Source organism: Eutrigla gurnardus, assembly GCF_963514095.1.
Source record: "Eutrigla gurnardus genome assembly, chromosome: 1".
NCBI lineage: Eukaryota > Metazoa > Chordata > Actinopteri > Perciformes > Triglidae > Eutrigla > Eutrigla gurnardus.
The window spans coordinates 5858812-5874162 of record NC_139915.1 but is presented as its reverse complement, the minus strand read 5'-3'; the positions used below and the strand labels follow the sequence as shown (position 1 = coordinate 5874162).

The 15351-nt window shown below is 41.1% G+C and overlaps 1 protein-coding gene across 1 annotated transcript in view; it reads left to right on the top strand.

Annotated features, from left to right (window-relative positions):
- Positions 1-15351, top strand: part of chst8 (carbohydrate (N-acetylgalactosamine 4-0) sulfotransferase 8) — a 173082-nt gene that overhangs the window by 28170 nt on the left and 129561 nt on the right. Inside the window, exon 2 of the mRNA XM_084014079.1 lies at positions 11988-12192. Within this exon, the coding sequence (XP_083870205.1) occupies positions 12033-12192 (160 nt within the window). The 5' untranslated portion in view covers positions 11988-12032. The remainder of the gene's footprint in view (positions 1-11987; positions 12193-15351) is intronic.

The following is a 15351-nucleotide window of genomic DNA, read 5'->3' as shown; positions in this document are numbered from 1 at the left end:
ATTGATAATGCAGTCAGTCAGGTATAAAGTTATGTGCAAAACCAACATGTTAAACACTCATTCTACCACCCCATCAAATTCTGTTTCCAAATAGTAATTATCACTCCCTTTTCTAAATCCACATCGGCTTTAATTATAGCCACAGCACAAAAAATACACTCTTTTTAAGCTGGTTGCTGACCGCTTGCTGACAAGCAATCAAGTTTATAAATGGCAAACTTCACAGAGAACAATGAGGCCAGAATACTGTAGTGATCTGTTTCAACTGAATATTCTGTTCTCTAGTTGGGCTCAATACACTGAATCTGTCGGCATGCTAGCATGTCCTGAGCCTGGAAATGGTACCTTCACTTCACCTGTCTGTCTGCGGGGTGTGTGTGTGTGTGTGTGTGTTTGTAGAATCTCCCGAGATCAGAGGACATTCATGATTGTGTGCGATTTAGCAGCAGTGAATGAACGCAGGGGAAACACTGGTCATACTTGCGTATGTTTATGTTTAAACTTTTCGGATATTGCTTGCTGGTAAATGTTTGTCTTGTTTTCTCCACTTCAAAGATGCAACTACTCCCACACTAACGCACAGACATTTGGCTCCGTTTTCCCTCTCGGGAAGAACCGACTTCCAAACCGAACCGGGCCCTAACCGTGAACATTTATTCAGGGATGTGTCGCATGTAATTGTGGATAAAAAAATGTCTAGACTGAAAACCAGATGTTGGTTTCCGATTCATGCTTCGTGTAGTTTTACGTGTTAAAGTAACAGGTTTAATGGCCGTCTCCTGCAGCAGCTGATTGTTTCCAAATGAAAATGACCACCATCATCTCAGCGTGTGATGGGCAAAGTCTGGGCACAGTTCTGTTGTTTGTTGAAATAATAAAGCATCATGCATAAAGGAGATTGACTATCATTTCAGCAATGTTATTGCCTCACATTTACATAAAGAATGTAGTGAGCGTATTGTTTGCGTGGGCTGCTGTATAGGAGAACCTTTTTAAAAAAAAAACATCTATAGATCTTTTTTTTCAGTGAGCTGCAGCGTGAGATAGCTAGCAGGGCTGATGTCTGATCTACACTGATTGTTAATGCTCATCACAGCAGTGTGGCGAATGCTTTAATTCATCCCAGAGTTCACCAGCTGTCATAAATAAAGACAATTAGCAATTCTTTGAACACGATTCCTACACCGGCTCCCATTCAAATTCCCTCGCATGTAATCATTAATTCATAAAGCAGGCCTGGCAACGGCTTCGGTTTCTTTTTGTCTACTAGCCAACAATGTTCACTTGCACTGACACACTAGAGAGAATTAGACATGAATGACATGGGGAAAAAAAAAAAAAAAAGAACAACCCTATGAAATTTTCTAGGACATCTGAATTGCTCTCAACCTTTGGGAGGAACCAGGTGATCTGATGTGCAGTGAGGTAATGAAAATGAATGGTGTGCTTTCTTGTGATTCATGCTTGTTAGCCGTTAATGTATCTGCAGTTACTTTGATATCTGATGCAGGAATGTCAAATCCTCTGGAGAAGTGAAATAATGCAGAATGAAGCTCACACATTGCAACCAGTGTGTGACCTCACATAAAACACACTTCTAAACGTTGTGGAAAGCCTTCCCAGAAGAGTTGAAGCTGTTATAGCTGCAAAAGGTGGACTGACGTCATATTAAACCCTATGGATTAAGAATGGGATGTCACTTAAATTCATATGTGAATCAAGGCAGGTGAGTCAATTCTTTACTATAGTGTATCTTTTGCTAAATAAGGCTCAATGGTGGTCCACTGAGAGGGGCATGACTTAGCCTCTCTATAGCACTCTTTGCTATCATACCAACATACACACACACCTGCACCAACTGTGCTCAAAAGAGCGACTAACCACACCAACAGACAGCCCCCACAGTGAGGCTTGAAGGATTGATGCAGCAGAAAATATGAACGAGTCTCAGTGCATGAATCCAGCGTTGCCCCTTCTCTAATCTGGGAAAGATAGTCCGCTTCAACCTACACCCAGCTGAGGGGGGCAGAAAGAGCTGACAGTGAGGGAGCCTTCACACCTGTGCTGGGTTCATTTGGTCCGGACCAAGGTAAACAAAAAGAAAATCATACATCGTTGCCTATTGTGACAGTTATCTTGGTAATTGCACCGTTTTTACGACTGTCAACCTGGATCCTCAGAACCAAAATGGGGAAAACAAACTGCAGCAATTAATCAGTTAATTGATTGGTTGATTATTAAATTAATCTGCAACAATTTTATTCTGATTCCAGCTTCTTAAATGTGAATATGTTCTGGTTTCTTTTAGTGTCACGATACCAACATTTTGGTACCGGTACCGGTACCAACATGTGTTTCGGTACTTTTCGATACTTTTTCAAATAAAAAGTGAATCCAAAAAATGTCATTACTGACTTTATTTTAATAGAAAATCTTAGAACAATAACATATTAATCAGCAAACAAAATAAAATACCACAAAGACAAGCTTTTCTAATGCACACAATTTTAAAAATGTTAAAATATAAATACAATAATATAATATAAAATATAAAATATAAATAAACCAGCTCTATTTTTTTCTTCCAGAGCTACTTTTGTTAAGAGTGAAGGGCGGTGGCGCTTGCTTTTAGCACTGAATGTGGCTTTTTTTCATGAGTTTAAATGACCTGTCGTTCCCTGAGCTCAGTGTGCAGGTCTGGGTGCTTGTCCTTTAAGTGTTTGGCTAGTCGGAGGTGTTTCCGCCGTTAGCCATGCATGTTTTAAACATCGTTTACACAGTGGTGCATCGGCGTTAACTGCCTCGCCTTGCGCTTTTGTTTTTAGCTAAAGTACGGCCATATCGCACTTCGCGGCGCTGGTTTGTCCGCAAGTTGCGGCGTGGTGACGGTGGCAGCAGCCATTCTCCTCTCCGTGCTTCTCTCGCTCTCGCTCTCTCTCTCTCTCTCTCTCTCTCGCGCTCTCTGCTCTCTCCAAGCTTTCCTCCTGCTCCGTTTGTTGTTCCAGTCCACGCTGCTCACTAACTTGCTAGCCGTTTCCTCCAGCTTGCTTGCTTTTTGTTTTTATCTCCCCAAGCCGCGGCTCGCTCCTCGTCCTCTCAGCTGTAGTTACAACGCGGTGACGTCACGTGGCGAGTTCGCCGCGCTGTTGCGGGCGCTGCCGGCGGCGCTGCAAGTACCGGTCCCGTCCAAATGCAATATAGTACCGTTTTAAATGCCTCAGTACCCCGGTACCAAATTAGTACCGGTATACCGTGCAACCCTAGTTTCTTTACTCCTCTATGACAGTTAACTGTATATATAGTTGAGTTGTGGACAAAGAAAAAAGACATTTGGGGACGTCATATTGCAATGTAATCAATAATTTTCACAATTTTCAACAATGAAAGTAATTGTTTGTTGCAGCCAAATCAGTGTTGCAAAGCTCACGTAGAAACAACAGATTATACCCATTATTAGTATTATTAGACTGTATACATCGGATGCATTGTGTAATAAATAATGGCTAACAGGGAGAGACAGGACTGTGCAAAACCCCTGTGCTGCGAGACATGAGCGTTGAGAAGCGAACGGACACCTGGTTCCCTGCTGATTTGCCTAAATAGGTTGAATGCATGTTGACACATCAATACGGTGGCTTCCTCCACAGATTTTATGATGAGCAGATAGATTTATCAGTAGTTTATCTTTTGAAATCCTGTTACTATCACATGTCTACTATAATACAATCCTGTGGCTGGTTCGTTGGTTTTCACATCACAAACTCACAACCAGAGTCCACATTTTCAGACGGTCTCAGCTCAGGTTGTTTGCACCAGGGTTTGATTGACGAAACGAAGAAAGAAGAAAGGTTTGACAGACCCAAACAGGTTACATGTGAAAGCAAGCAAGGTAACCTTGAAGGCCCGGATGGATAGAGGATCCAGAAATACTTCAAACAATGGATTTGTGACAATTTGTCCTCACTATCATAAGTCGGGACTGGAAAATAAAGCTGCTCTGTCATGGACCTTAATAAACCCTGATGTTCTTAGGTACTTAAGGCTGATGGTTCAGTCAGTGCATAGTGCTGCTGCAGAGTACTTGATGAAGTCAAATCCACTCATTCACCCTAACCAAAGTTAGTGTGAAACATCACAGACAAGAATATGATTGGTGTTTAATTAAGGAAATCAATTCTGAAGTACGGTATACAAATCAGAAACTGTTTCTAAGTAATGAATGATTCAGATTCAACCTAATTGAACATTGTTTCAAACTTTGTTAGATGTTTCATTTCAGGATAAAAGCTACATTTAATCAGAAATTGTTCTCAATAGGCAAAGTTTAGCAAATAATGTGCTGTATACAAACAGTACACCCGTTTGACTGGCATACAACTCATTTGCTTGAAACTAAAAAGCACAATTCTTTGATGTGTAATATACATGAACATCAAAGACTGAATCGTCTCCATTCCCACTCCGACACAGAAGGGCTCGTTTCCTGCATGAAATGAGACATGTTATGTCATTTCTTGGCATATACATCTGTTGGGAAGTAAAAGTACAAAGGTGGTGTCTTTAAAATGAAGCGTTGTTTGATCATAATGAGACGTCTGAGTCAAGTTCTGACAGTTGCAGTGATTTTTGTTTGTATCTTTTGTTTTATTACGTCTGATAAAGTTGACTGAGAATGCATGCTTCTGTTTCAACTCTGCGCTAATTCGTACATAAATACTGTGGTTACACACGAGCACAGCCTGCATGTGCAAGTCGTTTTCAAAAACATTTCAGGCAAAATATTTCAGGTTTCAGACGGCATCCTAACATGGAGATTGCACTTGTTACAGAATAAACCTTTAAGAACTGCTGTTGATCACTGTATTCTCGTGAATGGGCTGGAACATATCTGGTAAAATGTGGAGTGCCACAAGGATCTATATTAGGACCAATTTTAGTCTTACTGTACTTTTTGTTCTGAGCCATAATTTTGAGAATTACAGTAGCTAGATCGTCCAGTCTTGCTTGTCTTTTTTTAGAAGTGTTGATACTTCCAGTGTGCCCGTCTGCTACAAACTGAAGTTTCCATACAACTCAACTGCATTCTCAACGTTTGGGGGAAGCCTATTTTCTTCCATATGATGGTTGGAGTTTTGCAACACTTGGTTAACGTTGTAAGTTGAAGCAAAAAAAAAAAAGAAAACAATAAAAAAAATTATTGGTTGGGTAAAACATGGTTTGGCATCAAATACATTAGTGTTACATTATTGCAGTTATATACGTAAATTAATATTCCAGTCAACGTTTCCTTCTCCTGTGTGAATGTTCTGTGTTTGTTTGAGCACACTGCTCTCCTGTTTCTGGACATAATTCACAATGGAAGTTTGGTGGAATGGGAATGTACTTTTTAGTAGATCAGGCTGTTTTTGTGTTGAGCGTTAAAGACAGTAAAACACACTTTTAATTCTCTGGTGCATAGTCAAATGCTGAGAGGCATAAATCAGAAAACAATTCACCGCTGTTGAATTTGTATGTTGCATTGATTCATTTTGATTGTTTGTTTTCTTAATACTTTATAACTATTGTATTTGTTTGTAAATTCTGCACTGAACGCTGTTGGTTTCTACATACCTTTGACTAACTATCTGTCAAATAGTTAGTTTCAAATGACTAAAGCAACACTGACCTGCTTTTCACACTTTGCTGGATCTGTGCTCCATTGCCATTACGTGCACTGGACTTAAAGGTGTGTAAATGTGAACACACTTTCAAAAAATATTTCAAATAGCCAGAAACAACAGATGGGTGTTTACCTGACCCCAATCTCCTCTACAAAACTAAGGTGATGAAACTGTGGCTTGAGAAACAAATGGAAATGAGAGTGAAAACATGGAATGATTTCCTGTGATAAGGTTACATTCTGTGGTTTTGTCCTGTCAGTATGAATGACACAAAGATGTAAAAGGTAAAATTCTGTGGAGAAAACAGAATGACAGGACAGCATTTTTGAAAGTTTCAACTTCCCGTCTTGCATTAAATGCTTTCATGATCGTATCATTTCAGTCTTCTTTTATTTCTATTTCAGAGAATAAGCAAACAAAGATGCATTCACCAGCAGTTAGGGCTGAAAACTGACATTGTCATTTTTGCTTTGTTCATTTTAAATGTATATGCATCAATGTGCTGCATTTTGAGAGCTAAATAAACATGTTTGTTGTGCTCTTGTAAAACATTTAATCATAAACAGACAATGAGACGTGTCAAGACGGGTCGGTGGGTTGCCAAAATCTTCACAGACGGCACTGACGGCAGAATGCACTGGTTGACAGCAGGCTGCAACCTCCTGTTCTTAAAAGTAAAGTCAATGCTGAAGTGCTTTAAACCGCCATTCTCTCTGCAGGCCATGAGGGGGCGACTCCTCTGGTTGCAAAAAGAAATCTGATTGCATGAAAGTCTGTGAGAAAAGACTCTACTTCACTTGATTTATTTATTAAGAGTAGGGTTGGGCATCGTTTGGATTTTACCGATTATGATCCCGATTCCGATCCTCTGTTTCGATTCCTGTTCTAAACGATTCTCGATTCCGATTCTTTGAGGTGCAGGTCAACAGGTCCAGTGTTGCCACAGTTACTTTGAAAAGTAGTACTCTTGACTTCACTTAACTTAAATAATTGTTTGCATATTGTAATGGCAGTAACATCATGAATGAACATTTTATGAATATTGAACCGGCATTAGAGCAGCAAGGATTGGTTTTATGAAACCAAGGATGAGCACAGTCCTAAAGTATGAGCGGCGTGATGACGAAGGGAGGGGGCGGGGCCAGCAAGCAGCGAGACATTTCTCCACTAAACACTCAATAGAGACTCTGCTCGCATCTCAGCACAGACTGAGTTAGCAGGAGCTCCGTGAAATCGAGAACTCGTCTTGTTTATTCACACGCTGCGAAATAATGCTTGTATTTCCAGCTGGAAAATGCGTATCTCTCCCCCTCCATTGTTTACGTTTCTGCCGGTATAGCGACTAAACGCGACCGTCCGTGAAGGTGTCGGCTAACATACGTCACCCCCGAGACGCACGAAGAAAGCAGATCTTTTTTTTTACTGACAAAAATAGTAACGCACCGTGTATTTGGATAAGTAACTTTAATCTGACTACTGGTTTGGCAATAGTAGCGCGTTAGACTACTCGTTACTGATCGTTCTATCGCGGAGTCTCCGCACGCCGGGCGGAGTAATACAAACAAACTAGTGCGAGCGGAGTAAAACAAACAAACTAGTGCGGACGTTTAAGAACCGAAAAAAAAGGATCGCAATTCCAACAGCTTCTTAATGGTTCCGGAACCGGAGGTTAGGAACCGGTTCCTATTTGGAACCGGATCTCGATGCCCAACCCTAATTAAGAGTCAAATACACCATAAAGCAGGGGCTACCTTGTGATTGATGGGTCGCTACCATGGCGTCGCTACCGTAACTACCAATACATTAGCTATACTAAGATGACTTTACCACTTAGCTGTAAAGTTGACCTTGAATTATGAAGCTAACTTTGTTAACAGCTTCACACCAGAATACACATCCATTGCTCTGTCCAAATATGGTCACTTCCTTCACTGGTTGCAAAAATTCCAAGAGGGTGATGACCAAAATCCAAGATGGCTATGGCCAAAATGGCAAACTCGAGGCTTCATAACCGAAGTCCACAAACCAATGGCCAGCCACTGAAGTTCAGCCAGTACTGGATCCCACATGCAGCGTGTCTCTGACCAGCCAAGTTGAATTATGGCTTTAATAGAAGGAATAGAAGCCATGATTAAAACGTTCTCTTCAGTACTGCAAATGCATAGGGATAAAAATGTCCGTCCAGCGAGTATAGCCTCCTGTCTACCACCTGAGTTGGCATGGCAACTGTACCACATGCACAGCCAGCAGACCAATACAATATACATTAAAATGATTGAAATTGACGCATTTAATCCCATGGAGCCCTTCCGTGTATAAACAAAGCACGATGAGTTTTGCATAATGGAATTTCTTTTTTAGTTCTCTTTTTTTGAGTTTGCCTTCGACAACTTTGTCCTCTTTGTTGTTCAGGATGTGAAGATTAGAGAAAGAGCAGAAAATGTGAAATAGCTCATTAGCCGGTATACAACAATAACACTTGTTATTAACTCCATTGAGCAGAGGGTACCATTTCCTCATTATGCAACAACCTGAATGCTTTCCCTTCAGAATTATGTAAAAAAAAAAAAAAAAACATTCATATGGAAATTAAATGTAGTCAATACAAAGCTCAGTAAATGGGTTTCAGAGTGGCCTAATGGTTTGACATCTCCATGACTAGTTTAATTCGCACAAAAGCGAGTGCTGCTATGTTATGATATGGGTTCCACTGCTACGTCAGTCAAATTAATGTCTCTCCAAGTGTCATTTTAATAAGACCCTACACTAGCAGCCATTTACAGCACACCATTTCTAGAAGCTAATGGCCAACAGCTTTGCATCTTATGAATGTTGAAATTGCATTAATTGCTTCTCTTTAGATACAAAGATAATTCTGACATGTTTTGATTTCCATTAAATCAGTTTTGAAGCACAACAACTTTTTATTTTTTCAACACTATTACAATGAGCTTTACAAATCCTCCTCTTGGTGGGGCGACAGGTCTAGACCCTATACATAAGTAGTTTCTCTTTTAGCATGTTTTCTATGATCTCGCTGCTGGAAAGTAAAAAAAAAAAAATGTTTATTCATATTTTTTTACTCAAAATCCCAATTTTTTTCCATAACAACTTTTGTAGCAAAACATCAGCTAGAACCAACCAATTTCAACCAATAATATCATGACATCCATCCATCAATCAATCAGCAACTTTGGCTCTGCACACAGGTAGAGGTGAACTCATCTCTTGAATGATCAAATCAAACTCCTCCCAACATTACGTCTCGCCTGTTCCACTCGGAAAAATATGTCACCAATCAGAAGATAGATACTCTTGAAATGCCGTTTCAGCTCAACTTTAAACAATGTGACAAAGTTATGCAACCAGGATTGACATCTATTAAGCTGCTTATAATATACCTTGATCGTGAGACGCAATCCTTTGATCAAGACTCCATTGGAACATCAATTGTTGTTTTTATAAAGAAAATGATTACATCTGATTTAATCAGAAACAGTGATTTATAGAAAAAAAAGTTATGCTGATATATATCTTCCAAATTAAACTTTGTTGTTTGAATAGGCCAAACATTTAACCAAACCTCACATAACTTGAATTACTGTGCCTGCCTCTTTGATAACCATGATATTTTGAGACTGCAATGACTCCATTGATACCTAACATGGCATGTTAGCATACCGGGAAAGGCCTAAATATCGCTCCAAATTTAGGAACCCTATAACACCTCAATGTCAAATCGTGGCTTTGGTAAAAGGACATGAAACAAGGTCACAGTTACCTGGTTATAATGCATGAAACCCTGTTGAACTTCTGCTGCTGCAGTTTCATGCCATTAAATGTTTACGCAAAATATCTCATTTAAATAACGGTCACGTATGCGTTCCAAAAATGAATCCTCCATCATTCTGTCCTCACTTGTCTCTCTTGAATCACAGATACATTCATCCACACTAATTTTTTCTGTCATCCTCCTCTATGTTGACTGTTTTATGTCTTTTGTGTCCTTGTATGTTACCTTGATGATGTGGTGAGACACTCTTACAAGCCCCTATGGATTTTTGTTCCAAATGTGCATTTGTACTTCACGCAGCATCCCATCGTGTCTGTATTTCATCATCCATATAAACAAGTAGACAAAAGAACCAAAAAACCTGACAGAAATCACTGTATATTCAAACATCAGGACATGAAACGTGTCACATTTATTTATTATTTGATGCTCGCCTCCAGCCTATTTATAACTTCTGCTTTGAGCACATGGTGCACTGTGAAAGTCAAGCTCTTGACACGAATGAAACAGAGCCAATTGTATTTCCTGCAATGACAACACATACTTGAGCAGTCAGCTAAGCTCATTTGCATATTAATTTAAAGACAGATGTGACACGGCCTTTCTGCTGTGTGAACAGAGCCGTCTGTGCTCTTGCCAGTCCAACAGGAATTGTGTTTACCAAACTGCATCCTTACAAACACAGCAGGTTTCTTTATTTAGTGGAATCAGGTGATAGCACGTCTTGTTTCTATATAGAATTTCTGAGCAGCTTTAGTCAGTCTTCATGAATTTTCCCCCCTAACCCAAAGAGTAACTAAACCCAGAGGTTTTGCTGAAGTGCCTCTACTTTTGGACTGAAACAAACACTCCCATGTTCAACCCAGTGAACCAGCCTTTCTCCAAGGCACCAGACGCCAGTCCGCCAGACACCGGATGCTTATCCAGTCACCTGTCCCATCCTGCAGCCTTTCCTGACCTCAAGCCTCATGTGGTCCACCAGTACACGGACTCCACTAGTCCACCAGAGATGCTCTCCCCCCATTGGGTCGTCCTCCTGCCAATCCTCCAGAGGACCTCTGGCCTTTTTGTCACCCTCCAGAGAGGCATCGCCTGTCTCCTCCGCCCCTAGGCGGAGAGTTCAAGATGAAGATGGATCCCACCTAAAGACCAGTGGCCTGTTAGATAACTCTAGATAACTCTACTCGAATTTTCCACCATGATGAGGAGAGCACACCCAGGACTTTGTCTCTGGCTGTCACAGCAGCTGAGTGTTGTCTGGTCCACTCAGGTGGAAACTGAATCCTTGAATACAGCTCAAAGAAGACAGACGTGTCATTTAAGTGTCTCTACTCTGCCTTCTGCACTACAGACAACGTGAGTCTCTTTTTGGACATTATACTTTCTGAACTCCGCCATTTCTTTACATTTCTACCTCGTCTATGGGTATTATCATTTACTGTATTGTATGCATTTGTTTCTGTGATTATTCGGCAATATATGTACTGCATTTCCCTGTGAATTGCTCCTTTATTTGAGGCTCTAAAGCAGCTAACTCTACATACATCAGCACAGGCGCCAAAGAAAACCCTCGCTTATAATGTTAGATGCTCTGCTGTGACTCTGTGGATGGAGCGGAGAGCTCTTTAACAAGAAGGTTGGTGGTTCAATCCTCAGCTCCTACTATTTGCATGTCAAAGTGTGCTTGAGCAAGACACTGATTGCTGGGTGAAGTAAATAACACTGTTTATCTCATTATCATATATAAGGCAGCAAGTGACTATTTTGTCCTCAAAGTTGATGTGTTAGAAAAAAGGAAAAATGGGCAAGCGTAAGGATTTGAGCAACTTTGACAGGGGCCAAATTGTGATGGCTAGACGCCTGGGTCAGAGCATCTCCTAAACTACACTGGGGTGTTCCCGGTCTGCAGTGGTCAGTACCTATCAAAAGTGGGCAAAGGAAGGAAAACCGGTGAACCGGCAACAGGGCCATGGGCGGCCAAGGCTTATTGATGCACGTGGGGATCGAAGGCTGGCCCTTGTAGTTCGATCCAACAGATGAGTTACTCGGCTCAAACAAGTCCATGCTGGTTCTGATAGAAAGGTGTCAGAACACGTGGTACATTGCAGCGTGTTGCGTATGAGGCTGCGAAGACGCAGTGGTCTCTTTCAGCAGGATAACGCGCCCTGCTACAAAGCAAAAAAGGTTCAGGAATGGTTTGAGGAACACGAGTTCAAGGTGTTGACTTGGCCTTCAAATTCCCCAGATCTCACTCCAATAGAGCATCTGTGGGATGTGCTGGACAAACAAGTCCGATCCATGGAGACACTCTGTTGTCACAGTCCAGGCTCAGTGGACTCGAGCCCAGGGGGCAGAAAGAGGAGGCAGAGGCAATTTAGATGGGTCCTCCCTTCTCTACCTGCAATGTGAAATAAAAAAAAAAAACAAGCAGGAGGAGAACCGACAGGGTCAGAGGCCGTCATGCTGTTCTGCTCACGCTATTCTCGTCTATATGTCTCACTTTCCTAACTCTTCCCGTCTCTCCGCTTTCTCAGGTTTTCTCCAGAACTTACTGCATTAGCAGCCCACTGTGGCGCATCATGCTGTGGATGAAGTGGAAGCTGGTGGTGGACTCCCTGCGTGGACGGAGACGGAGGATACCCTGTTCTCTCTGGTTCCTCCTGCTGTTTGCTGCTGGAGGTCTGGTTCTCTTCATCCACCAGCGGGATCTGTCAGAGATGGTCCAGCAGCAAGGCCCAGGTTAGTCTCCACTAACTGCACTCTAAAACAGCACTGATCTCTACGCTGTGGCGTAGGATTAGGAGTGTGCTGTTGCACTGTGAATGATATGGACTGTGTCACATTCTCCAGCAACAATAGCCACTTACACAGAGGGGGATCTCTGTGACCCTCTGATTCTCTTCTGATTGTCAGATGCTTTCAGGCACAGTAAAAAAAATAGGGTCATTCACAATGACACACACACACACACACACACACACCATGTAAAAATATATGGTTAATGCATTTCAGGATTAACCATGAGTTGGTATGGGACGATATGAAATCATCATGTCACAATTATCCTGGCCTAAATAATTGTGATATTCTCCCGATAATCTAATTGAGTGATTTTGTTTGCAGCAGTTTTACAGGAACAACGTAGTTTGCGCTAAAAGCCTAAATTGCAAATGACAGGCAGAAATATTGTTCTATTTATACCCCGTCCCATGAGATCGGGTCGAGAAAAGTATATTTCTAGTACATAAAAATAAAGTTTTATTCTCATAAATTGGATCACGATGATGATGTAGTCACCGATGTAATTGCTGATCTGGAAACACAGCGACATCAACACAACAAGCACCACATGGCAGAAAAACACAGGGCAGTCATAGAGGTCGTAACCAAGCCGACATCTTGGTTCCCGAACTCATCTTTAATTTAAAATGAAAACACACACACAAACACACAAACACACTACTACTACTACTACTACTACATTAGGGCAATGTTGGATTGTGATAGATGTTTTCAACAGACAGTTCCAGGAAGAACAACTTGTGCTTCTTTCACTGCTTCACCTTTACGGTGGTGCAAACTATCCCTGTCACCTTGCGTGTTAAAGTGAACTCAGCCGTGCATAAAAAAGCATACCGGTGTTATCAAGTGTGAACATTTTTCTATCTCTCGTTTGTGAGAGCACTTGACATTAATTTACTGACAATAGTTAACGAGTGCTTTGACATTTGATATGCACTCTTTAGAACAAACAAACCTCCCCATGTCACATCAGGTTTGAATATGACAGACAGTCAGACATCTGCGACATACATATCAGACTACAACGTGTGTGTATATATATATATATATATATATATATATATATATATATATATATATATATATAGTTTTATTCATTTGAATCAGCAGTGATTTCACAATATAGAAGTCACTACAGTTGCTGTAGTATCAGATATTTACGAATACTATTATTTCTGATAAACTGTGAAAGAGAAAAAACGTACAAGGCATAGTTTGTTCTGTTTTTCTCTCATTTCCTATCGCTTTTCTCCAGTTCAATTTAGCTTAGTTATTATGGCAGCCATACTGTCATGTTTTCTACATTAGAAATGAGATATTATATAATACAATGTAACTATATTTGTTTAGAAAGCTGATATATATAATTATCAGTGCTTAAGTTAACTTTGCAATATCTATAATAATAGTCAATAAGGTTCCGACATTATGAACAGCATCGTCTTGATGGTTTAACCTTCATTTCATCCTTGAAGCATAAATAATAGATATAAAGGATGTTTATTTAACATCAATACATATTCATTTGTGAATGTTCTTACATAATAAACACACTCGCGTAAGGCCAGAGCTGTGTAGAATACGATGCAGCTGCAAAAAGCTCTTGTTGAACTGGAACTCTACCTCCGTGTTAACTAGATCTCGGGCTTGCAGGCTTTCTTCCACTCTCAGCAAACCTGATATCATCTTTAGAAACTGGGCTCAACTTAAAGGAACCACCTATTTTAGATCAACCTAGAAAGGTGTACTTCGTAAACGACCACTGCTGTCTTGTGAGATTGAATGAATATAACCCACAACTGGCTGAAAAACAACCTTTTCAAACTCAAAACCCAGCAGAGAAGAATGGAGGCAACGTGGCTCGCAATCGTCGTATAAAACATGTCAGACAATCTTGCTAAAAAAAAAAAAACTGTCTGTACTTATAGCCTGTTAGCTCTTAGCCAAACACACTGCAACATGTTCTCCCCTCGCTGTGTCTCTGGGTCCAGAGTGGCAGCTGGGGGTCCGAGGGGCACTCAGCTGTGTTATCACTAGTGGGCCCTATGAGCCGGGGGCCGGTCTCTACTTCCCCTGAACACAGCGCTGATCTCTACACTGTGGAGAGCAATTTGAGGGAAAATACAACCAATGGGAGCATACACTTAAAGGTGGAGGATGTGGAAGAGACCATTATGTCCAATGTGTGTCCAATCATCCTGAAGCTGGTGAGGAATATAGTGATTGATTACAATGCTGAGTTCAACCGAACATTTTTTTATCATGTTCATTAATATTTTGACCTTTATACAATTGATCCATCTCAACTACATTTTGTGTTGCCTTGCAATAATTCAGCCTTACTCAGCGTTTAATTCAGCCCCACACAGTATGTTGCATTCGATTTGCATTAGCTTTTAGATTTGCGTTGCTCCTCAACAGATAACCAGCAGAGAACCTAGTTAAGACAAGCTGCTGACGTAGCTCATTGAGACGGGCTGCTGCTGGGATCGGGACTACAGCCACAAGAGGACATAGCCTTGGCCATGCTTTGGTGGCTATGATTGAGGCTGTGGCATATTCGGGTGTAACACCGGCTACATCCGTACAGTCGTACACACACAATGCACAACCACAAATAATGCAGTCGTAGCTTGAGCAACAATCTTGCCGTCAGCCAGCACCGGGAGCGACAGCTGCTGTCACACCCAGTGGCCTTGGCCTCACAGAGGTAGACGGAGGTCATGCATTCAATTTCCAAAAGAGTCAAACCTTTGTCCTGATGAAAGGACCCAATGTGCTTCTGCTTGGCACTCTGCATTAAGGAGATTGGGGTTTAAGCAGCCGTGATGGAAGAGTGTCCTGAGCGTGTAAAACTAAGCTGCTTCATGTCTCAGAAACAAGAGATCAGCTGCTTGCTTATGTGCCTCTTTGGCTTGTACTACACTTTCCCCCTAAATGAGAGCGGGATTAGTAGTATGTTGCTGCTGTTGTTGGACAAGCCTCCGTAGGGTAACATGACGGGGTTATTTGATGTAGTCCTTAGTCCTTGTAGGGTTGAACTCTTTAAGAGGAGTTTTATTCTTTATTGAAAATCAGTTAAGTGTAATTAATCAA